Source organism: Aspergillus fischeri, genomic scaffold, assembly GCF_000149645.3.
Source record: "Aspergillus fischeri NRRL 181 1099437636266 genomic scaffold, whole genome shotgun sequence".
Taxonomy (NCBI): Eukaryota; Fungi; Ascomycota; class Eurotiomycetes; order Eurotiales; family Aspergillaceae; genus Aspergillus; species Aspergillus fischeri.
In genome coordinates, this window is record NW_001509760.1 from 2,034,811 (window position 1) to 2,059,680 (window position 24,870).

At 50.5% G+C, this 24,870-nt stretch overlaps 6 protein-coding genes across 6 annotated transcripts, besides 2 other annotated features; 4 read left to right on the forward strand and 2 right to left on the reverse strand.

Annotated features, from left to right (window-relative positions):
- The first annotated feature begins 3,579 nt into the window (after positions 1 to 3,579).
- Positions 3,580 to 3,600: a microsatellite.
- Positions 3,601 to 5,101: 1,501 nt separating this feature from the next.
- Positions 5,102 to 5,133: a microsatellite.
- A 1,201-nt stretch (positions 5,134 to 6,334) lies between these two features.
- Positions 6,335 to 7,717, forward strand: nimT (putative tyrosine protein phosphatase MIH1; the record flags this gene model as incomplete). The annotated part of the gene is made up of 2 exons (XM_001257935.1): positions 6,335 to 6,510; positions 6,586 to 7,717. 2 exons carry the CDS (start codon positions 6,335 to 6,337, stop codon positions 7,715 to 7,717), a joined length of 1,308 nt encoding a protein of 435 aa, XP_001257936.1.
- A 1,231-nt stretch (positions 7,718 to 8,948) lies between these two features.
- On the forward strand, positions 8,949 to 9,831 carry sld5 (putative GINS DNA replication complex subunit Sld5; the record flags this gene model as incomplete). The annotated part of the gene is made up of 2 exons (XM_001257936.1): positions 8,949 to 9,122; positions 9,205 to 9,831. The coding sequence occupies 2 exons, from the start codon at positions 8,949 to 8,951 to the stop codon at positions 9,829 to 9,831; spliced, it is 801 nt and encodes a 266-aa protein (XP_001257937.1).
- Positions 9,832 to 10,256: 425 nt separating this feature from the next.
- Positions 10,257 to 12,981, reverse strand: NFIA_053870 (cullin family protein; the record flags this gene model as incomplete). Its single annotated transcript, XM_001257937.1, has 4 exons — positions 10,257 to 10,428; positions 10,478 to 12,357; positions 12,418 to 12,804; positions 12,940 to 12,981. The coding sequence occupies 4 exons, from the start codon at positions 12,979 to 12,981 to the stop codon at positions 10,257 to 10,259; spliced, it is 2,481 nt and encodes an 826-aa protein (XP_001257938.1).
- Positions 12,982 to 13,416: 435 nt separating this feature from the next.
- NFIA_053880 (DNL-type zinc finger protein) lies at positions 13,417 to 14,004 on the forward strand (the record flags this gene model as incomplete). The annotated part of the gene is made up of 1 exon (XM_001257938.1): positions 13,417 to 14,004. One exon carries the CDS (start codon positions 13,417 to 13,419, stop codon positions 14,002 to 14,004), a length of 588 nt encoding a protein of 195 aa, XP_001257939.1.
- Positions 14,005 to 14,528: 524 nt separating this feature from the next.
- NFIA_053890 (putative HEAT repeat protein (DRIM)) lies at positions 14,529 to 22,431 on the reverse strand (the record flags this gene model as incomplete). Its single annotated transcript, XM_001257939.1, has 2 exons — positions 14,529 to 21,012; positions 21,068 to 22,431. 2 exons carry the CDS (start codon positions 22,429 to 22,431, stop codon positions 14,529 to 14,531), a joined length of 7,848 nt encoding a protein of 2,615 aa, XP_001257940.1.
- A 479-nt stretch (positions 22,432 to 22,910) lies between these two features.
- NFIA_053900 (CwfJ domain protein) lies at positions 22,911 to 24,631 on the forward strand (the record flags this gene model as incomplete). Its single annotated transcript, XM_001257940.1, has 2 exons — positions 22,911 to 22,924; positions 22,975 to 24,631. 2 exons carry the CDS (start codon positions 22,911 to 22,913, stop codon positions 24,629 to 24,631), a joined length of 1,671 nt encoding a protein of 556 aa, XP_001257941.1.
- Positions 24,632 to 24,870: the final 239 nt, after the last annotated feature.

Sequence of the window (24,870 nt, forward strand, 5' to 3'; positions counted from 1 at the left end):
TGAGTGTAACGTCGGTAAAGTGTGCTTTGCACAATCTGGATCTGTCAGTCGCAGCACCTAGTTTACCAACCTGCATGCACCGCAGTATCAGTGAACTTGCCAAAGATCTTGAACCGCTCAGTGGTAACTGTCCAAGGCAGGGTTCTGTAAGAGTACCCCGTATCTACCCCGTGCGTATCTGCCATATCCGTGACGATCTGCCTCCCGCAATGAGGATTGTGCATGAAGATCTCGCATTCTTGAACTGCGGTAGATCCACCGGTACGGCCCCTGGAATGCAATATCTGAGCAACCCAGGCGTCCAGAACGGCCGTCGAGATACCGGACTTTTCAAGGGGTGCAGTCCATATCCTGAAATAGGGATGGCCCGCAGCTAAGACGAGTGGAGATCAGAGACACTCTTGGACGTGCGTTCTTGATGCACGAAATACCCCATCATGGGATGGACAGTGCATGATAGAATAATTGGCTATTGATCTAACCGCCCTAGAAAGGTCAATAGTATGTGGTAAGGAGGTTTTGGATTAAGTACGTGCTAATGCACTCCACAGTTAAGCATTAGCTAGACTGCTCGAGGGGTTGAGCAACGACCATGGGCATTGGGCGCAGGGCGCGGGCAATGCGGGCACTGAATGTCAAAGACAAAGACGGGCTGAATAATGCGGGTCTTGGTCAATAGTTCTGCCGATCTCTTGTCAGGACATTCCAGCAACCACGGGATGGCGCATAGCTAGTGACTGGATAATCTGTCCACAGTGATAGACTAGGCATGTGAATTATTTGATGCCGACGAATCATAGCAATTTCGATATTTTAAGCACGGAGGAGGAATAATTGGTTAGGAGAGCACGTGTGGAAGGGAGAATGGGAGCAAGGTAGGCAAGTGAGGTCCAGTCATCGAGGGACAGCAAGGAAGGAGTGACTGATGTCATAGAACTTTGGGCGGCCCTTCTCAATCAAGAAATAAAGCTCGAGTCGCAGGACGTCTTGGCAAGACGGTCGCTGGTCGCTCTCTGCAAAAGAGCAGACAAGCAGTTCTCGTACAATTGATGGTAAGAATAGTGAGGGATCGGATCTGTTTCTTTGTTTACATGACGCGAGACGTGTCGAGGAAAACAAACAATGACTGTCATCAAAGCAGAAGATGTGCCAGCGCATACGTACATGAGCACAAGAGCTCCCCCAGTGTGACATCACATCTCATCCCACATGGAGGGGTCTGCAGACAAAGTTCATCACTATGATAACACTGGCTGATGGATGGGCCCATAGGATCACTTGAAAGTGGAAATTGAGCAACTGGCGACGCCATGAAATAGAGTAAGGCTGCAGAGAGACGGGAGTACAGAGTCCACAGACAGCTTGTTAGTGGATAATTGCACGAGTAGTTTGGTTTAGCGCGACTGCTCTTGCCCAATCAGCAGAGGAGCAAGTACAATAACCCCGCACCACTGTCTGAGGCAGCGATAACACAATCCCCTCAGCGCGCCTAGCACCGTACCAAGCCCCAGCACAGCTCAGTCCTCAATGGCCTAGAATGCTACCATTGAGCCCCGAGAGCCTCGGGAGTCTTCCAGATCTTCGCACTCTTCGCACATGGTCATGTCATGACGGCGCAGCTGATGGTTTCTAATCTGGTCGTTGTTTTTTGGTAGCATTGTCCAATAAGACATTGTACACAAACTACTAATAAATTAGAGCTCCACTGGTGAATATCGGAGTCTTCGGGGAGCCCGACATACGTTGATGCCATCATAGTAAGGTAGTCAGCTTAGTTAGTATCCTGCTCAGACCCTCTTACGGAGATTATTGTCATCATCCTGATGACAGTCCACCCGAGACCGGCGCGCATGGACAGAACATAGACGGCCGAGGATACTTGAGTGGGCTTTTGCTGAGCGTGTCAGAGCTCCAGTTGAAAAGAAAAGGAATTGACTATATCTGTCGGCTGGGATGAATCATTATTGATGCTTTTCCTCAAGTCAGTAGATAATTGTTCTCAATGTTCGTGCACCTTGTCAGATGATACAGATAGCCCAGGATCTCGTCATGACGCAGAACATCAGCCGCATTCGTACCATGGCCATTAATCAGACTTTCAGCTTAGATCCTCCAAGCCACCATCAGACTAGTGCGATGAGGATTGTCACTGAAACAGAAAGGATAAGCCGTGTCTCAAGATTGAGGAGTCTCTTCCGGTCGTTGGATAAGATAGCGACCGACGTCAATAGCAATCGCACTTTGCCTGGTTCACAGACAACAGGCGCATTCAGATCAAAAGCTGGGGAGAAGGTGTCATTCAACCCGTGGGGATTGTTGAATCGAGCCAACGCTTTTGTCCGACCTAACGCAGACGGTTAAAACAAGACTGACCTCGTCCGAGGGCGCGATAGTTCGGTCAGATTCCTACTTGGTAAGGTTCAGGTGCCAAGCTAGGCATTATTCTGGGGCACAATGAGCAAAGTACTCAATGTCCTTAACAGCCTTGTTATTGCCGTCTAAACGCCAGAAACAATACTGATCATCGAGCCCATGACTCCATAGCTTTATTGGCCTTCGTCATGGTCACGTAAAGGCCCGAGAAGGTAGCTTAGTGGATACAGTAGATAGACATAGGCTTAGCGTCAGTGTATTATTATTAGTGTCTCAGACTCTCAGTGAGGCTGTTGGCGTTCATTGATCGTCACCGTGGGGAGCACCTGCGAGGCGGACAACCCCCGCAGCACATCGATGAATCCCGGAGAAATCTTCTCAACCCCTGTGAATCCCAGGTAATTGATGAAAGTTGACTTGATTGAATAAACGGAGTACCAGGTTCATAAAAGCACTGTGAAGACTGCAGCACGGGGGCCGACCAATAACAGAATGCCCTTGAAACCGTCGGAAGGGATGGTGTGCGGAAGAAACCCCTAGTCAAGGATCGAGGAATGTCTGCACACAAGTAAGGGCATACAAAGGATATCCAAAGCGGGGGAGAGTTGCGAACGCGACAAGGAATACTCAGGAGGAGGGACTATGACGGAAAACCGCTTGGTCTGCTGCTAGCTTGCGGAGGGTCGCTCACTCGCACTAGCAGAATTGCGGGACTTTGATCAGAGGGGCGATATCAAAACAAGAATAATGATCTCAGTCAAGAAGCAAGTGTAAGACTGTAATCAAGGATGGACACATTACAGAAGACTGACCATCAGACCTCATAGTGGCCCAACACAGATGCCGGAGAAGTTGGTGGCAGATCCAGAATCCAGATGGAGATGTCATACCTCACTGGAGATGCCTCAGGCACAAGGCAGAGAAACTTGTTTTACAAACGGGTTTGGAGTTATGTCTTGTGTCACCTTCCCCTGCGTCTCTGAAATGTAGCTAACACCCTTCTGGACCGACTGTCGGGCTACTCGTCCTTAAGGGAGTCCCATTCTTCCATCCCCTTTGCTACCATATTTCTCCGCCCACAGTACATACCTATTACCTATTATCCTTTATTTAGACGAACAAACTGGACAAACTCATGTGATCCGCATAAGCTCTTTTTCCCGACTGAGTGGAGCGGGTGGAGATTTTATTAGTTTCGATCTTACCTTTTTTTTTTTTTTTTTTTTTGGAGCAGTATGAAACTCGAATTAGACGAAAAAGAGACTAAAAGAGGGCGAAAGATCGGCCGAGTCAATCAATCATGGGTTGCTTTTTCATAGTCTGTTCCCGATTGTGCCGTGTTCTTTTTCCCACGCCTCCGTATCGACTTTTCTTTTTAGGGTTTCTTTCAAGGGTCTCCAAAGACTCAAACATTGAAACACTGCAAAGAGGGTAAAAAGTATGCTGCTTGGCTTTATCCTAGCATACAGCAGGGTATGAAAAAAACCCCAAAGTAGGTAGTTACTGTAGTATTAGTCGTCGTCAAAGTCTTGAATGGAAATCTACAATCCACAGCCACGACTAATCAGCGCGGCTGAACCTCTCTACTCCGAAAAGTTGAGCCTCCTTCGATGGGGTCTACAGCGGGTGATATCTAGCGTCTCAGCTATTACTTTGCTTATTGCATCGTAATACTGTCCAGCCCGACTTCTTACCGACTATCAATTTTATTCGAGACTCGCTGACACCTGTCGGCCTTTTGCTCCCAAACCACAGCTGTCAACGTAAATATGAAATGGAGACCTAAGGCTTTTCTCAGGCTCCATTATGGCTCCGTACCAGACCAGGACGCCGACCCAAAGAAATCTTCATCACGCCCCGTCCAAGGAAACCACAAAGAATGGATAAGGAAAACGTAGAGAAAGACTAATTCCTTCTGTAACCCGTGAGACACTGCACGACCCATACTTGATACTTCGTCCAGCCAGCCCAGATTGGTAGAGACAAAGCGGGCGGTGCAGCAACGACGCTGATAGGCGAAGGGTTGCTGAGCAGCCGGTAGCGCTGATAATGGCGGCAAGGGAGTCCCGGCAACGAGGCCCCAGACGCTGGCTACTGGCTGAGTACAGATGCACTAACTATCTAGGTACTAGGTACTTGGTACCTAGACTAATTACCTACAGCTACAGTGGGGGATGAAGTACAGACAGGTACAGGTACCTGTCTGTCCCATACTGTACTGTCTGTACGGGTACCTACTTACGTATGGACTATGGAGTAGTCCATACAGGCTGTAACCTGTATGGTACCTACCCAGCGAAGGTAAACTGCCTCTCGTCATAGGTACTCTCTAGGTACCTCTCTGCCTTGCTACCTACTACTTACTACGACTCCCTACCTACGTAACTAGGTGCAAGTTAGTTGTAGCCAAGGGTTATCCTCCGAGAAGGACTGACTATATTGGAGATTAACCTCACAAGTTGATATACTGGTTTCCTAGATCTTGATTTTATAAGATCCTTTCGTGGTCAATTATTTTGAAAAGTAGACCTTGCAGACTCTCTCTTCGTCTGTCTGTCCTCTGTACAGACCGAACACATACCTAGGTACGGTTCGGAGGTGGTATTCATCTATCTAGCGCTGCGTCGTCGCTTAAGCTCTTTCTTGAGCATCTGGAGATCCCTCCCCACTTTTTCGTTGCCATTGCAACAGGACATCCCTTCAGCTTCACCTTTTTCCAGGTCACACTTCCTTTTTCTTCTCCTTCTCCTCCTCCTTTTCTACAAGTCGTCGTCTTTCTCTTCGAGTTTAAGACCTCGCCGTCTTCTCTTTTCCCATGGTCACTACGCCTGTGATCCTCTCTCGGCCTCCATCCCGCTTACGGTTCTCGTTTCCTCATCGGTAACTTTGCCCCCCCGGCCTACTTAGCGTACCAGAACTACCCTCGCTTTCAGCTTGCTGGTTTGCTGCTTATAGGGAGTGGTTTTGCTAACCAATGCCGTGTTGATCATTGCAGTCCTTCTTCCCGTCCTCGAGTCCTCCTTCATCCTATACCGTCTTCAAAGATACCCTGATTGGTCCTACTGCCCTAACCTATCTACGCAACCATGTCCCTCTGAACACTCGGCCTTCGCAGCGCAGGGAAAAAGTTCCGGTCCAGGCCGGTGGATTCGTGGGATTTAGAAAGGCGTTTTCCACGATTTGTGAGGTCTGGAATTCGAGCAGGACACGCAATTGAGGAAAAAGAACAGAGAGTCGAAGACCGGGTTACAAGGCGTTTGACCATACTTCATCTTGCCGTTGTAGTATATGCCAGGTAGAATAGTCTGCAGCAGGAGCTGTCGTTTGCCGAGGAGATCCCCTTGCGTCCGCTTTTCTACTTCGGTCGATACTACCTTGCAGATCTAGGAGGGAAGGCAACATTTGTTCCTAGCGAACAATGGAACATTCATCTCCGCTGGCTGCCATGCAGCCCCCGTCCGTGATGTTCGGACACTGCTTTCGTTCGGATGCTCCCACATCGTACCCAACCTTTGGTCCAAGGTCCGGGCTTGGTCCGAACAGTTTCAACTTCAAGGACTTGTCCATGAAGAAAGCCTCCGGCGATTATTTTGGCATGAAGCCGGTTCGGGGATCGTCTCCAACGGCTAGTCTGGCAGCGGACCTGTCCCAGAATTTTCACATTGACCAGAGGTTGGCAGATGCCCTTCGCTGTTTATTCTGTTTTCTTTGTCATGCTTCATGACTTTCTTTGACTCGTGCAAGACAAAGGGTGTGTGTGCTGACCAAAAATAGTCCGCAGTTGGCTACGCCCCGACGGTCTTTGTTCTCCTCCAATCTATTCGGACATGGCAGCGGACGTGGTAAGAGATGATATTACTACCGAGGACACACTCGTTCGAGTCCCAGTCTTTGCTCATGCTGTTATATAGAAGACGCGATGACCACTCCTCCTCTTCCATCTTCCTCACCGGCTCCCATCATGGAGACCATGGAGATGTCTCCCTTGCCTCACAAGCCGCCGTTCATTGTCACAACGGAAATTGAATTGAACCCACCTACACCAGGAGGTTCTCCAATCGATTCGCCCATGATGTCGGCTGCTCCCAGTCCGCTTCAAGAATCTCCGTTGATGGGCCCAAAGGAGGACAAACAAGAGTAAGAGAATGAAGTCTATACGCTGGAGATTGGAGTCAACCATTGTGCATGTCTAATTACATTGCGTGCGTGTAGGAGAAAGCGTCCGAGTTTCTTGAGGCCCAGTCTCGCGAGAACCAAGGCCCAGTCCTTCCAGCTCGGCATGGCCAAACCAGCACCGGAAAGTCAAGCACCGCCGTTCAAGTTCCAGACCCGAGGGGCCAAGACGTCGTTGAGCGCTTCAACTTCTTTGGAGGATATGTTTGGGGAATCGCCGCAGAGAGAAAGGCCGATTGTACGGAACAATTCCAGCACTCTCCTGAACAACCCTCGCCTTAGACCACCGCTCGGCAGTGGCAGCAATGGGAGCCATGCCCGTGGAAACGGATCCCCCTCCGCTGCGTCGATTCGCAAGAGCTCGCACCCCCTGATGCGCCCTCGGAAACAATGCAGACGGTCACTGAGCATGTTTGAGCACCCCGAGGATGTGATTGCCGAAAAAGAGGCCAATTATACTACAAATGCACCACTTCAATCGATCACAGATGTCGATACCACACCCAGCCTGCAGCTACCTCACTTCATCCCTGAGGACTCGGCTGATACATTGCCTCGCATCGACAAGACAATCCTTGTGGATCTCATGGATGGGAAGTACAACGATCGATTCGACCACATTATGGTCGTCGATTGCCGATTTGAATATGAATACGAGGGCGGCCACATCAACGGAGCGGTCAACTACAACGACAAGGAGTACCTGGCCGCTCAACTTTTTGCGGACCCAAAGCCTCGGACTGCATTGGTTTTACACTGCGAATACTCCGCACATCGGGCACCCATCATGGCCAAATACATCCGTCACCGGGATCGCGCTGTTAATGTGGATCACTATCCACACCTGACTTACCCGGATATGTACATTTTGGACGGGGGTTACAGCGCCTTCTTTGCTGATCATCGATCGCTATGCTTCCCCCAGAACTACGTGGAGATGAATGCCAAGGAGCACGAATTTGCCTGCGAACGAGGCCTCGGGAAGGTCAAGCAGAGATCGAAATTGAATCGCGCACAAACGTTCGCTTTTGGCCAACATTCGCCTCAAATGGAAGACAGCCCTACTGGAAGGTGCCGTAATAACCCAGGCGAACGTACTCGTTTCTTGGACTCTCCTTTTGAGGGGACGCCCTCCTCTCGCGGTCCTGGCCGCCGTATGCTGTCGTACTGATTACCACGACCAGCCGGTTGGCTTTTTCTTTTCTCTTTTTTCTTTTGCTGCCCTTGGCGCCATGGATTGATGATTTGATGTTATTCAAGCGCGGCGCAAAGTTCTTTTGCCAGCTTATTTTTCTTGAGCATGATCTCTTTTTGCTTTCTCCTTCTCCCTCCGGCTTCCAATTCTATCCAGACCCCTTCAGGCAGCCGTTATCGGCGTTGGACCACCAGACCTAGCTGGACATTGGGGGAAATGACACTTGACAGCACCTTGCGGCAGAGGACATCCTCTCACCGTCTACTACAAGCTCCTTCCACTCGCTTGATATTTCCTTTTCCCTTTTTTTCTGGACTTCAGACTCACACCGGGAGTGTGACCGCGGCGTCGATATCGAACCCTGGCGGCTGCGACATACCGACCCACACGACCTTTGATGACACGATCAGCATTGACCTTGCATCTCTGCGCATTTTCCCGAGCTCGAGATTGTATCTTCGACAGATTCATCTATGGCCGATTTTGGTCACCTTTACTCCTTACCACCCGCTCTCTTACAATATTTCCTATGTGTCCTACGACTATTTCCTTCTCATTGAAACCAACATCTGCGCGGTAACCACTTGCATCCACTAGATACCTCGCCATCGTGGCATTTCCTTACTCGGAGCTTGAGTTTCCTCATTTACATCCCTTACAAGTGTTTTAATCCCTCCTTCGCCGTTCCTGTACAATTTCTGAGGAGTGAGTCCAATATCTCGCCGTACGAAGTACATATTACTACACGGCTCGCCAGATCAGAAGGGCGATAATCTTCCACGCATGACAACTTAATGAGGAAGCTATTTGCTTGCATTGTTAATCAGCAAATTTCTTCGTGGAGTGTCACTGCAACTGTACATAATAGACGCCTCGTGGTCCGTTGGTCCATCCGACTTCTAATGGAGAGAAAATTGGGAGAGAATCGAGAGGCTGAAGATTACGATTTCCTTTGTTGGAAGAACATCAATGAAAAAAATCTTACAATACATCCTTTTAACAATTGTAAAATGTATCTTACATCTGTAATATCCTATCCCATGGGTGCATTGATATACTCGAATCGAACAAAGGAAGAAACCTGAGGCATCAATCTCCGCTCCGCTTTGTCTTCAATCTCCAAATCCATCTCCGCTCTCTCTTTTCCCAGTGACATCCACCAGCCATTGTGCTCCCTCTCAAGGCTCAATGCTGTACGACATCTGTCATGGACATCGATGACATTCTCGCGTCCGTCGACCGCCATGACACCTCGCCCGAATCCGCGGCCCTAGACCACCAGCTCCTGACGCGTCTCTGGGTCGCAGAGCGAGCCGTCTCGGAGCTCCTCCCATGGCCTGCACCATTGATGGAACGGATGATGGAGCGAGTCAGGAAGCAGGTCAGCATTTCCACCTCTCCTACAAAAAGACATGAGCCATGAGTCATGAGTCATGAGTCCTGACCTTGTGACCAACGCACAGATCGAAAGAATCGAAGACCTCGCCGCCTCGTCCTCAGACCCCTACACCACAACAGCAACGAGCACCAACAACCCCACGCTGAACCTCAAACTCTCAATCCTGCAGACCGACCTCGCCCGCACCCAGTTCCTCATCCGCTCGTTTCTCCGCCAGCGCCTCGCAAAACTCACAAAACACAGCATGCACTACCTCCTCCTCGTCGCGCCACCCCGCGCCTCCCAAGCCCCCTCCTCGCAGCAATCCCACACACAGACACCAGAGGACTCCATACCTGACCCAACCGACAACCCGGACCCGGCCCCGCTCTCCGCGCAGGAAGCTGCCTTCCTGCATGCGCATCAGACGCTGCTGGCGGGGCACTACGGGGCGTCGTTTCTCAACTCGTTCCCGCCGCAGTTGAGGCGGTTGGATGATAATGCGGGCGGGACGAGTATGGTCCAGGGGCCGGAGATGCGGGAGGCGGTTGTGGTGAGGTGTCTTGCGGAGGAGGTGAGGGTTGTTATTCCGCCTGGGGATGGGATCGACGAGGAGCTGTTTGGGACGACGATGCGGATGGGGGATGTGTGGGTTGTCAGGTGGGAGGGGATCAAGGGGGCGTGGGAGAAGGGGGAGGTTGAGGTTCTTTGATTTCATTTCTGATTTGGGGGGGAAGACTACACTACATAGCATCTGCCGGCGTTTTGAGGAGTTGATTTTCAGATGGTACATACATACCCAGACAGGCTGTATATGAAGTCAAATCGACGCATTCCTGCTAGTGAATAGTAGCTGCTCTTGTAGATAAGCTGATATCAAACATCGCAATCATCCCTCGTAGTGGGCCAAATGCATTCATTCGTGAGCTAAGACGCGAGGAAAAGCTGAACAAGCGAAGAATATCTATATCAATGAACCATGACCCCCTTTCGCCAGTCACCGCTAAGTTCAAAATTATAACATGCAAACGTACTATGAGGGGATTGTCCGCCAAAGAGACCAGTACGTACGAGTCTGGCCACATGTGCTCGTAGATCAAAGCCAAACGGTTCAAGCGAGGACGGATACAAATGCAATCAAGCAATGTAACCGTAAGTCGGAGGATCCTCAGCCACACGCTCGAGATATTCACGGTCAATCAAACTCTCAATCCGTTTCTTGACCATATTCACATCTGGAACGAATCGCGCAGACAACTGGCCTAGCACCTCGCTCATAAGACTCGAGTGGACCAGCGTTTTGCGTTGCCTAAAAGGTAATTAGTCTCATTGTCACTGAAAGTCGTGAAAGAGCTTACTTCATGATGCGAACGATTGCCGCCTCAATACTGGCCCCTCGCTCCTCATTCATCTTGTTCTCTGTTTCCTTTCGCTGGTCCTGATTCTCGACCTTGTTGGCACCACCACTGACGACACCAATGCGAACTTTCATAAACTGGCTCTGGAATTCGTTATTGAAAAAGAACTTGTCTGCCGGTTTCACATCCTTGCTCATGGGCTCCTTCTTCAGAACCCGCGTTTTAGGTGCGACAGCCAGTGATTGCAAGTTTCGAATCAGGTCGTGCTGCGGAATGCGCGTCCGCTCCTGAATCTCTTCGAACGTGAGTGACTCGCCTGTAGGTACGTCGTTGAAAAGGAGGAGTATGATCATGGCGTATGTGGATACATTGAGTTCATGCCGTTGGACCTTCCCACTCGATCGTTGAAACGTCGCCCGGATGTCAGCGGTTCCCATGCTCGGTTGCCATGATAGCTTCCTGCCGTTGTGTTTGTTGAGATAGAATTGCTCAAAGCTCTGTTTAACGCTCTCGACCTCTTTCGGAAGGATACATGGGAGCTGGACTTCTCCATCTTTGGGGTTCGACATGATCTCCATCGGCCACATGGTGCTGGTGAGGACGTTGATTTCCAAGTCAACCCGTTTCTGGTCCGGGTCCCCTGACTTCCGTATATGCTCTTTGTAGCTGGCAGATAAATCTTCTGAGATGGTCATGTCCTTGAACATGGCCTCCAAGCGCTGTGTGAACTGGTTTCCAACCTCCATCTTCATCTTCGAGATCATCTGCCGTTCAGCATCCATGCTGGCGGACCGCTTCATGAGGAGACGGCGAGAAAGATGTTTCTTGTAATAAGTCTCGAATAAATCCTTATCCTTGATATACCGCAGCAGAGTGATGCCGTTGTCAAGAAGGGAATCCACCTCACTTTCTGTCTTGCCTTTGATGCCCTTTTTCAAATTCTCGTCGAAGAAGAGAGAAAGGAACTCAGAACTGCGTGCATTTGAGTTGATGAAGTCCGAAAAGCTAGTAGTGATTGCACTTTGCATGCCCTGGTCTGACAAGAAGGCCTTCTCCCAGATATTGTCGAATTTCCTCTTGAGAGCTAGGATATCATCAACCCACTTGATAGCAGCCACTGTTTGCTGGTTCACAGGCTTTTCTTTTTCTGCGGGCTTCTTCTCGCCGCTGGGACTCTTTTCCGTTGCTTTCGAACCAGCAGATATTGACGACTTCTCATATGCTATGGACGAGGCATTGATCTCTCGACCCATCTGACTGATCCGTTTCTGGACTGCCGTGGTGAGAGGTGTCTTTTTGTTGTCAACCCGAGCGCTAAGTTCATAAATGTCTCGCAAAATATCCACCCGATCGTTGTCAAGCAAATTCCTGACACCCGTGCCTTCAAGATTGATGACCTCTTCGATGTTCCTGGCAATTAACTCTTGATCGAGGACATTCTTGATTTTTGGCTCAGTAAGGGGCGAGAGGGTATAATGGCATCGTTCTTTCTCTTCGGCAATCCGGTTCGAGGCGATCCGACAAAAGGAAGCTGCATCGGCCATTTCCAACAGACGTTGCCCTTCAGCTCGATAGAAAACCTTGCTTGTTTCGAGGAAAGCAGGTTCGAACATGGTCAGATAGAGTTTTGATGACTCCTCCTCCGTGATAGTTTCATAGAGACCCTCTAGCATGTAGATACAATGCCGGATGAGGGGACGGTCAATGACGTGACCAGATCGTTCCAATTGAATCATGAACAGCACAGTGGTCTCAAGCACATCGGCAACTGTGGTTTTCGTGTCAGGTTGAATGGGAGATCGCAGGACTTGGTCGCGAAATAACGCCATGGAGGCAACATATATTGAAGGCTTTCGAAAGTCCGCCATGATGATTCGATCCTGTATGGTAAGAAGATGTCAGGTCCGAATCCAGCGAACACAGAGAAGCGATGGACAAACCATGTACATGAGAACGTCTGTAACCATTCCCATGCATAGTTGATGATCTTCCCATGCACCCTTGAGCACAGTCAAGAACTTCTCTCCTGCTTCCCTTCGCTCGCTGGCTTGGTCTTGCATATCTGCAGGCTCCTGCGCCAGCAGTAATGTCGGCGAAATTGCTGCAGTCACTGTTTTCTTTACCTCGCTTCCCAGCCATTCTTCCTCCAACTTCTTTACTCGTTCGTAGAGGTCATCACCGCGGGTCATCAATACGATTCTGTAGGCGTTCCGGTACAGCTCTTCGAAGGAAAGAGCGGAGGCATTCTTTGTGTGTATTTCATTCAAAGAAGATGACAGCACCCCCCATATTGTGTCAAAATCGTCAGTCTTCGCCGCGCTCAGACCCTTTTTTCATTAGCTGATTGTTCGTCTCAGATAAAGCTCATGAGGTTCAGTCATCCCAGCTGCTGTCGTCGTTTTGAAAGACGAACAGTAGCATAGAGACGTCCAAATAGAATATGAAGAGAACAAATAACATACCCTCCGTGGGGCACGAATCTTGTGCCTAGCCCTCATAGCCATCTTCGAGATATTGGCAATTTGCCATCCACCAGATTGTAGACTTGGGGCACTTCCGCGGGGCAGAATAGTAGAACGCCGAGGAGGTGTGAGGTCGTGGCAGAAGGGCGGGCAAAATGAGCAGGGGCGAGAAAACTCTGATGATTAATACCAGCAATATCAAGTCTTTCTCTTCATCATCAAGATAATCATTAATGAATTGTGTTGATGGTATAAGATCAGACTTGAAAGTTGCTGCGGAGTGAAAAGAGCTGGAAGAACCTATGTCCGGCGCAATTGGAGAAACCGTCGTCATCGCCGCCGGAGATCATACTTTTAGTCCTCAGTTTGCAAGTAATCTGACGAATCTGGCTATTCAGTTTCTGAGCCAATTCTCAAACATTACTCCGCCTCTCATCTCTATCCTTCCATCTATATCCTCAGATCAAATACCTCATAATGCGCTCAGCAAGAATGCTATCATCCGGCCTCCGTGCCTTCAACTGTGCGCTTTCGCGGACAATGCTCTCACAACCCAAATCGCGACATTTCTCTCAGCTTCTCTCACACACTCCTCAACCTTCACCAACCCCATCCTCGAGGCTCCTCAGGACTACATTTCCCCAACTCGCCGTCCGAAACAACTCCAGCTCATCATCATCCTCCCCCCCAAACCTCACCGATCAAACCCCAAACGCCGCTCAGGACGCAGCCAACGAAGAACAGAACAGGTTACGCCGCGAGCAAGAACCCGCATATCAGATTACATTCACCTGCAAACCATGTGGTCATCGATCTTCGCACCGTATGTCTAAACATGGCTATCACCGCGGGACGATCCTCATCCGCTGCCCTTCTTGTCTCAACCGCCACGTTATCGCCGATCACCTCAATATCTTCATGGATAAGAAGAGTACCCTCGAGGATATCCTACAGCGGGAGGGGAAGCGATTGACTCGTGGTTATGTTGACGGAGACATGGAGTTCTGGGAGGATGGGACGGTAAAGAAGCGCGAGGAGGCGGGTGAGGGCTCGGAGGCGAAGTAGGATCAGGGACCGACACCTTGATTCATTGGTCGAGCTTTTCCGGGTTTCAATCTTTTACAGAGGAAATGCCTACGCGGCTTAGCACAGGCTGATGGCGTTCAGTTGCTGCGTTGATAGGCGAAAGTGCTCGGAGCATGCTCAATGCGAAAATAGAGGCGTTAGATGGTGTTGACATTGGTAGAGATACATTGAGCACTGTTTGTATATATCAACTCCACTTCCTGTTAATGTACATCAGATTCAACTAATGTTCTTCGATGAGTTCTTTTGGTATCTTAGGCGGGCAAAGGCGCAATGAGCGATAAGATATACATCAATAGGCATAGTGTGTGGGCTGAGTCTAGAACACATTGCAATAGGATATCACTCATTTATATACACTGCTCCCAGCTCTTGCAATAGACAACATTATACCTCCATATGTACTCTATCTCATAATCCAATCATACTTTTTGTATCCCCAAACGCCCAGCCAGTGCAACAATATCCCAGTGGACAAACAAATTTAAACCAGACAACGGCATCTACCAGCCGCGTCTCTTTCCCCGTTGTTCCATTCCTTTTTCCTTGCGTTTCTCGCGCTTGCGGTCGTTTCGTCTCTTTTTGTCCCGTTCGTATTTCTCGGGTTCTGCTACCGCCTCAATGCGTCTCTTCATTCGACGACCCTCACGTCGCTCCTTGATGGAGTCCTGGACAGACGCCATCTGGGTGATGTACTCCGTAGTGCCCAATTTCTTCTGAAGCAGGTCGAGGACTTCATGGCAGTTCGCGACCAGTGCCTTGTATGATTCCCGGAAGCGTTCATCTGACGAGCGAGGAGCGGGAATTGACGGATCGGTCAAGTGTTGAAGAGGAAGAAGGATGGTGGCCAGCGAGGGCCGGATCTGATCAGTTTCAAGATGGCGGCAAAGAGCTGCGAGAAGACCAATGGACGCGCTCTTGGGAATCAGGGAATGTGCCTTAGTCGTGAGGAGTTCTCTGCGTAGAATTGAAGAGATCTGCTGGAAAATGTACTGGATGGCAGGCTTGTCAGAGCGCTCCGTGCGCTCGTTAGCGTTTTCTTCGTCGCCATCTTCGTCTTCACTCTCGCTTCCGCTCAATTCGGCATCCTTAGACCCACTGGTGGGGAACACAAGACCGTTCTGTGCGCAACACCGGCCAAGGAAGATAACGTTGCGGACGGTTTGCATAGCAAGTTCTTCACTTATACCAGGAGTGCGGAGACAGCGCAGACTGGCGCGGATCAACTGTAGCATGGCGTCCTTGTCAAGTGCCAGCCCTGTAGAACCAGCCAATGGAATAGACCCATAGCCATTCGCAGCATTGGTCCTGGCCAGATCTGCGAACCATGTACCCACAAGGTTAGAGGCGCAAGTCTTGACCCAAGCATGAGGGTAAAACAGGCACTCTCGAACAGCAGCCCAGATCGGACCGCGCTCTTTGGCTAGAGCCACAGCAGGGACGGCCTTGCAAAGCTTAGTAAGGAGCTGCAAGGCGAAGTAAAGCACTTCCCAATGTTCAGTCTCGTCGCTCTGGAGAATTGGCTGCATGATCTCGGGGAGGATCCCCATGACAAAACGGGCTTCTTTGTCCTTCATTGTCTCCTCAACCTCGAAGAAGACCCTCATTGCTTGTAACCCAGTACTGGTCAGAAGAGTGTTTTCGGTTTGCTCGAGCCAGGACCTTATGGGTGTGAGCATGGACTTCATCTGTTCCCTGTCCGCTCTACTAAAGAGCTCGCCAAGTAGCGCACCTGCCATTTCTCTACACTCAGGAGCATCGTCATTCGCCATGACCATGACCACCGGCAAGAAGAATGTGCCCACGATGTCTTGAGCCAATTCGGTTCCTGTCTTAGCCAAGAGCATGTGTACAGCTTCCATCACAGATTGACGACCTTCTTGGTGCTTGTAGTCCAAGTTCTTAGCCAGGAAACTCAGTTGCTTCGCCCATCGATTCTTGGCTTGAGGATACTCAATCAAGAAGTGAATATAGGTGCCGCGTGCTAGATCACGAGCCGAACGTGTTTGGTTCGTGACCATCATGGCTCCAATGTGGTCCATCAACTCATAGATTTCGGGTACCACAAATTTCCTGGCCATGACCGCGCGAATGAAGTTGAACGTCACGCCTTGGCGGTCTGGCTCTTCAATGTCGGAGACCAGACGTTGGAGGAGGTACGCCAGGTGTCCATCTCTGAGTTTAGCGCTCTTCCTCTCTCGCAGCATAGCCGACACTAACTTCAAGGACGCCTGTGCAGCCTCGGTGTTGGTACTTGGTGCCTCCTTGATGATCTTGACTGCTTCGGTGAAATAGACGTGAGCGTTGTCATCAATTTCTGCGAGAGGAAGCTTGATGATAGTCGACAACAGGCGAACAGCCGCGATCTTCACTTCCTCGTGGGCCTGTATTAACGAATCGCCGATGATGGGGATGAAGCCAGCCAGGTTGGTAGGCGTGAGCAGGGAGTCATATTTGTTGAGTATTGAGCGCAGCACATCAAGCGAGAATCGAGTCAGCTTGTAGATATGAGAAGAGGTCGTTCCACGTTTGTCGCCTCTCTTTGCGCCTTTGAGGTTCACCAAATAACGTTGTTCACGAAACGAAACGGAGGGCTCTTTCTCCACTTCCGCCGGATCGCGATATGTCTCCTTGATGACTTCATAGCAGAATACGAGGATGTCACGGCTTTCAGCGCCTGGGTTCCTTAGCAGACCCACTCCAATTCTCCGCAAGAGTTCGTCGAGTTTTTTGACCATGCTAGAGTTCAGCTTCTCACGCAACAAGGACTCCAAAGGCCGCAGCAGATTCGCAAGATTTCGAACAGTCGCATTCTTCGCCAGCAGTTCCATCGAATCATAACTCTTACTGCTCTTGACTTCCTTCATCTTGCTCACATAATCCTCCGCGTCTTTCTCCTGGCCAACCACGCCAAAGGTGTCATCCATCACTACGGCACTGAGATCCGCTAGGCAGTAATCCAAGTCTCCTTGCTGGAAATCATCAGTTGTCGCCACGAGCATCGAGTGAACTGTAAAGGAAAGAACGTGAAGTTGATAACCCTTCGTGAGCGTGCTGCGAAGTTCCCTAAGAATGTATCCGAAATAGTTAGGACCCAGCAGAAGGGCTATCTCATTAAGTGTCTTTCTAGCGGTGTCTCGCGCGTCTTGAGATCGGCTTTTGAGAATGCTGCAGACATCCAAAAGAACAGGAGGCAGACGGATTGCCATATCCTCCGCGGGCAACAGCTTCAGAAGCTTGATTGTAGTGACTGCAGCCGGCAGACGCAAGCTCATCTGAGCCTCATCTTTGTGATGGATGAAGTCAGTCAGGAAAGGAATGAAATTTGTGGTCAGCTCTGTCGCGACCTTAGCAGGTGACGGCATAGTTCGAGCAAGGTTGCACTTGGAGGGCGCGGAAATCTCAATTCCTTCCATGCTGTCGTCGCCGGTCTTCTGAACCACCGTCTTTTGGCTCATTGCGTTGCTCAAGGCATCCGCCATTCTGCCCAGAAGCCTCAAAATGTTCTTTTCCATCTCAGACTTGCTCTGCATGTACCCACGGTATCTCCGAAAAATGGCTCTAAATTGGTTCCAGTCCAGCCATTCTGCAAGAGCTCCGATAGTGGCAACGGCTTCCGCAATCAGATTGTGACCACCTTCGTCGACCTCCTGGTCAAAAACAAAGTGTTCATTGAGTGGAATGAAAATTGTACTGATATTCGAAGCCTGAAGACTACCCTTCGCTGCTTCGCTAGCAAGACGACGGAGAGCTCGAAGACGGCGATGCTGTTGTATGTGGAGAATGTTCGTAAAGAACGACGCCTCCTCGTCGTCACCAACGAGAAGCCCATGCATATCTTGCACATTGGGCCTAGTGGGATTCATCTTAACAAAGTAGCCAAGAGTGGAGACAAATTCGGTCCTAACCAGCTCTGATTTCTGTCGAATTCCACTCTGCAAAGCTGGGAACAAGACTTCTTTGACCAGGGGTTCAAACTCGTCGGCGCCGGCGCCGTCTTCCTTGGTCGCTCTCTCAATAAACCGCTTCAGTCCAAAGGAAGCACTTGACCTGATAGCAAGTTCATCTTCATCCTTCACATGAAATAGCATGTTATAGAGGAGGGGACGCCACTGTTTCGCATCCAGGGTCTCCCAAAGACTATCATTGATTTGTGCGAAGGCTTGGAGACGACGCTCATAGTCAACTTCGAGTTTCTTTCTAGAGATCGAGTTAAGGTCCGCACAGAGCTCGGCCACTTTATCCAATGCAGTATCGTGTTTCACGAAAGCCGCGAAAACCCTGGACAACACCTCACGGTTCGCATCATCTCTGAAGTAATCAAACATGGACGAGACTGCCTCAAACACCTCTTGAAATAATTTTGGATCTTCCTCAGGGTTGAACAAAGGCAAGAAGTGTTCGAGAATGCGCAGGAGACCCGACTTGGTTTTGGGAGACACTCTATCCGCTGGCTGACGCAGGAGATATGTCGTGATGCTCACCAGTTCAGTGGTCTCTTGGAACGATTCGACACATGGTGCCAAGAGGGAGATGGTTTGTACTCCAGATATCAAGACCGTACGGGAAGGTCCACGCTTCAGCAGGCGACCAAGGTGAGAGAGTGTATGCTCGATATAAGGGGACAAAACTTCGGATCGAATCTCATCTGCCGAGAAATCGCTCATTTCTTCTTTCTCTTCCAGCTCTTTCCCACTAGCAAGTCTGATAAGAGGGACCAGAATCTCGTCCATCACGTACACCTTGACCTCGTCGCGAGCAGATTCCACGCTGAGACAGTCGACGACTCTGGTCAGGACGGTATTGTTGTGGCGCACAAGATAGAAAGAGGACCTGGGGGCGGAGGCCCAGGTATGGAACAGCCGCAGTAGACCCGAAACTCCCTGAGCCGTCTCGATCGCGAAATTTTGAAGACGAGGGTTGATCACTTCGTCGAAGATGAGATGAATGTAAGCAGACCAGTCTTTGTCCAGAGAGACGGCGAAGATCAGCTCAAGGCAACGGATACAAGTATGCCGGATGTTGCGGAACACGGTCAATAGTCTCCCTTCAGGAGAATCCGCAGCAACGTCGGAGTGGTCTTTCTCTAGCTCTCGACAGGCTCTGACCAAACAGTATAGGACCGCGTCCATGGATCGCTGGGCATATAGAGCCATTCGGCTTTGCAGCGTGTCGAACACTGTTTCGATCATCCTTAACAGACCCATCTGTCTCCTGGGGCTAACCAGGTCTCGAGCAAATGCTTCTTGGTTGACTTGCCCCTCCTGTGACAATGAGACGTCTGCAAGAGGACCGAACGATACCCGCATGAAAATTTCGAATTCGCTATCGGGGAGCTGTGACAATGTCCGCAGAATCGCCTTTCTGCGTCCAACTTGGCCAGCTTGGCCACTTGCGCTAGCTTTCGAAATCATTCGTCCATACAAGAGGCGTAAGAGCACCGGAAGAAGTTCACCTCTATGGGCTTCTTCAATCAAGCTGTCATCACCACCGACATGCACGAAGACAGAAAGTTCGTCTTTGAAGCGTGACTCGTCCAGAATATTCAACAGATTTTCTTGGTACGGCATAACGTTCGGTGATTTCCAGGTAAATAACGCCTTGAGCGCGGACTTCTGAATCTCTGAATTACCGTGGCAGAGCAGTCCAAGAAGGGCGTCATGGACCTCTGATGCCTTGAACAGCACCCGAGGATTGGCGAACTTTCCGAGCAACCCAAGGAACGACAACCGGTCATGGAATCCCCAAGGAATGTACGAATCGTCGGCGCTTTCGACATCCTCGTCATCGCGTAATGCCCACGCAAGGAACAGGGGGATAATCAGGCGCGATTTCTTCTCGGCTAGAGCAGGTGCCGCATTAAGAACACGCAGAGCATGGGTCCGAGGGGCCACAGGAACGACGTCAGAGAGCTCATGGTCTCTCTCGAACCCTTCCATTAGCTTTGAACTGGGTGGCACCGAAGCATTGAAATGAGAAGCAAGACGATCTTCAATATTAGCCGCATTGAAGCATTTGAAATCGCCAGATGTATGGTATTCCGCCTCGTCGTCCGCTTTATCCGCGGTATCGGTCGAGCCGCGCTCCTGAAGCCACTGAAAGGCTAGGTCCGAAACGATTTTTTCGCCTGCTGAATGCTCGCTGATCGACTTTAGTGCAGCAGCTGAATCCTCCCACAGCGGCGCCAATTTCTTTGAGAATAAACCAAAGCAGAAATTGGGGATCAACCTGGCCATCCATCGCTGAGAAGCCACTTGCGGGTAGAGGATGGCAAGCTTGCGGACATGCATCGACAGAACTCGTGCAGTCTGCAGATTGAGCGGGCTCTCTTCGACTTCTATGGCCAAAGAAATGGGAGCAGGGTCTTCTCCTGAAGCTTGTACCAACTCTCGCAAAATTCTTAACGATAACAATCTGACTTGTTGAGAAGGGCCCGCGAGGTTGGTAATTAGAACGTCCACGAAATCTTCCAGGGCGGGTTGTCCGATATCCAGCTTCGTAGAGCAACTCGACACATAAGTCAAGATCGCTTCGAGGAACGGCTGAATCCTTGAGTATTTTGCAGCAGCAGAGCCGATTGCACCCCAAAGGGCCGAATCGACACCTTCATTAGAAGCAGCCAAATCCACGTAGGACTTAAAACCTTGGCCGAGGAAGAATTTTGTGGAGGTGGACATGTCAAGTTCACTCTCCTTCAAGACGCGGGATAAATGATCATGAAGACTGCGAGTCATATCGGGTAGAAGAGAGGGTTCCGTGGTCAGAGATATGGCGCTGGGAAGCTTCGAATATGCATTGAGAAGAGCCACTTCAGTGGCACTGGGCCCGCGACTGCCCAGCATATCCTTGATGCGGGCCTTCCAGGGAGTTGGGCAGGTGACATAGCCAGGCTTTGAGAGTTCCGAAGTGATACAACCTGCCTGGTTCAACCGGAGCAAAGTCAAACATAACTCGTATTCATGCTCTTGCCATGAGGAATTGACAAACCTAAGGCTTGGATGTTAGTAGGTAGAAACATCAGCACATATGCAGTCTGACTTACTTCTGAAAGTAAGGAAGGACAACGCTATGAAATCTCTCCGCGCCCCATTCCGAAAACGTAGCACAGAACGAAAGAAAATAAGCCGAGAGCTGTTCCTTTGCGACAGCATCCATGAGTGGGCGCATGAACGGTAACATCTCGTCCATAGGAGACATCTGGAGTGCGTATGCCACGGTTGTCAGAAGTTGAGGGATCGAATCGGCATACGCGCCAGGCGCAGCCGAGGCCTTCTGAAGCAAGAGCAACAGAGTCTGATGAACGGGCTTCCAGTTCTTTATACGCGACCCTTTGCGGGTACAGACACAGATGAACATCAAACGACAGCACAAGTTTGCGTGTTGTTTGTCGGACTTCTTGCGATTGGCTTCGATGTAGGAATTAATCGTCTCGACGATTGGTTCGTATGTGTCGGCAGTCGTATTGTGATTGACGTTAATAAGTACCCCGCTTACAACCTCAACTGCTAAGCTGCTGCGCAATTTATTGCCGCTCGGAGCATTATCAAGGAGACAGTTGAGAATATCGGTTGCGTTCGAGTGTAGCCCGCCTTTGACGCCTTTGACCGCATCCGAGAACATAGCCATCAGCCCTTCCTTGTACGTCTCCACATTCTTCGAATCCGCAGCCGCCTGGTGCAAGTCGTCAAGCAAGAACGAAACTGCATGTTGTAATGGAGCCTTATTTTTGTAGTATACGAGTCCGGCCTTTCGAATGAGGAATGACATTGACTCGGCGGCAAATCTAGCGACGAATGGCTTCTGGCGTTCTTTTCCGAGGTAGGGTGTCATGATGCCCAGAAGCTGTCTCAAATCTGGGACAAGCAGACGAGAAAGAAACTTAAAGATCCATGCCAGGCATGTAAAGCTCCATTCGACAACCTCGACATCAGGATGAGTGGCCGCGACGGACGCCACGAGAGTCACGGCGGCAGCAAAGTGTTTCTCAAAGCGGACCCCAAGATCCCTCGCAAATTGAGCAAGCAGTGTTAGCAGCGGTTCAATAGAAAGCTGGTCCCTCTTCTCAATATATTCCACCAGTAGTCCCATAATCTTGTCCTCGTGGTATAAAATCTGGGCAAGACTTTCACATAGCGGGTTGACTTTTCGTGCGAATTGCGAAAAATTGTCCGAGAGGTTCAGCTCAATCCAGTGGTCAAACGCCGATCGAAAATACGAAGACGTCTCATCTCCATCTCCTTCTCCTTCTTCGCCAAAGCTCGGACGGCGCACTCGATGAATCGGGTCGATCTTCAATTTTGCGACACGCTGAGAGAACGGTTCGAACCGATGCGACTTCGTTGTCTCTGTTCCTTTCTTCACACGCTTCACGGACGCTGTCCGCGAAGTTGATGATGTTGCCACCATCTTAAAGATTGACGGCGACAGGGAGAGCAACACCGATAAAATCGTTGCAGTGTTTCCTGTCGAGAAACACTTTGGTAGTGCTTGTCAATACAAGGAAAAAAAGTTCATCGGCGGCCGCTGCAGAATTGTTCCGGTGCGGAGATTAGCGTCGGCCTTAGGCAGGCCTGGCGCTAACCTAGTCCGGAATAGTACAATAAGCACGTGAGTCAAGCGGGTCTAAAGCTCTAAGCTTCTTTTGGATCCGCCTTCGAGCCAAAAATGGTGATGTCGATGTCTTCACTGCTGTTGATCTCAAGTATTCAATTACAAAAAGAATTTTCTCTTTCGGAGCAGCATAATTAGACGGTATTTTTACCGCTACTTTATCAGTGACAAAGGAGATAAAGATTTTGCTCAGTTTTCAGAAAATTCCATATCCCTTCAACTATGTTGATATTAGCTGTTCCATCATAGGGTTCAGAGTATAAGTTAATTGAAGAATGGCTTCGAAAATGTAAGTTATTCTTTCTGCAATTGATACTCGACTCGCTAACGGAGATCTAGTGTTGTGATTGGGAGTGTGAACTGTGAGCTGCGTGAAGTGTTCACCAAGCTCGCCAAGTTACATGTCAAACAGACCTTCTCAATTGCGATCATTGTTGGGGACCTCTTCGGAGATTGCTCAACGGAGCATGAGCTGGACGAGATCACTGCCCTGTTACAGGGGAACATCAACGTACCCCTGCCAACTTACTTTGGGTTAGGCAGCCGACCCCTTCCCACCAGGATAGTGGAAAGAATCGAGGCGAACGACGAAGTTTGCCCGAATCTGTACTTCCTGGGCAAACGCGGTACTCTTAAGACCGCGGAAGGCATCCGTCTTGTTGCTCTTGGTGGTAATCTCGAGGCAGACAGCAAAGCAACCAATAAGTTCCATCCCGGCTATACAGAATCGGACGCCAGGGCACTCTACGGAGCCCACAGTGCGGACATCCTGATCACTCACCAATGGCCCAAGGGTATTCGAACCGGGTCCAGTGCGCCGTTACCGGAGGATGCCAAGGTGCCCGAGGAGGTGCAATGCATCGCGGACCTCTGCTCTACCTTGAAACCTCGATACCATCTTTCCTCGTCTGATGGATTCTTCTACGAGCGCGAACCATTCTTCCACATGCCATCAGAGGATAACCCAGACGCCAAACCCCTCACCCGCTTCATCAGTCTGGCATCCTACAGCAAAACATCCAAGCAAAAATGGATGTACGCCTTCACGCTGGATCCCAAGGCCCCTCCACCCCTTACCATCCCCGTCGGCGCTACTGCAACCCCTCTGGCCCCCATCCAAGTCAAGCGGAAAGTCCTTCCCTCTCAGCGTGAGTCCTACCACCGCTTCGCCGGCACCGAAGAAGATCACAGCCGGCCGCGCAAGCGCGCCCGAGCCCCTCCCCCAGGACCGGAGCAATGCTTCTTCTGCCTCTCCAACCCCAACATCGCAACCCATCTCATCACCTCCATCGGCAACGAAAGCTACCTCACAACCGCCAAGGGACCCCTCTCCACCGCCAAAACGTTCCGCTCCCTCAACTTCCCCGGCCACATCCTGATCATCCCCTTCACCCACACACCCACCCTCTCCAGCATCACAGACCAGACAGCCCGCCAATCGACCTACGCCGAAATGCAGCGCTACCGCTCCGCCCTGCACGCCATGCTCCAGCAGCGCAGCAACGGCGCCCTCGGCGCTGTCACCTGGGAAGTCAGCCGCGGATCCGGCATCCACATCCACTGGCAATTCCTGCCCGTCCCCGCCGACCTAATCAAACGCGGCCTTGTCGACGCCGCCTTCAAAGTCGAGGCCGAGAACCTCAACTACCCCAAATTCGAGCGTCCCTCCGCAACCGCCGACCCCAGCAGCGAACCGGGCGATTTCTTCCGCCTGTGGATCTGGCAGCCCCCGTCCGCCTCTGGGGCGGAAACTGAGACCGCCGAAGGCTCGGACGGCGCCACCGCCGCCAAAAGAACGGAGAACACGCTCCTCCTCCCCCTGGGGCCGGAATTCCGTTTCGATATTCAGTTCGGGCGGCGGGTGATGGCGAAACTGATGGAGTTGGAGAACCGGATGAATTGGAAGGATGGGGTGCAGCCGCAGGAAGAGGAGGAGGCGGATGCTGCTGCGTTCAAGGAGGCATTCAAGGAGTTTGATTTCTCGTTGCAGGAGTGAGGTCACCGAGAGGCGTTGGTCTTTGGCTGGGTTGGCGGTTGTCGTTTGCGCCCTTAGACTTTGCTAGCGGGTTGTCTGAGTAGAAGATACCACATGGAGAAAAGTAATTACTGATGGTGACATCCCTCAATTCGAGGTTACATTAATTGGTACCTTCTTAGTTTGGGATTTGCATATCTCGAAAGACCCGTATTTACTACAGTCTCAAGGTCTATACTCGGTGCTAGGTTAGGTCAGAT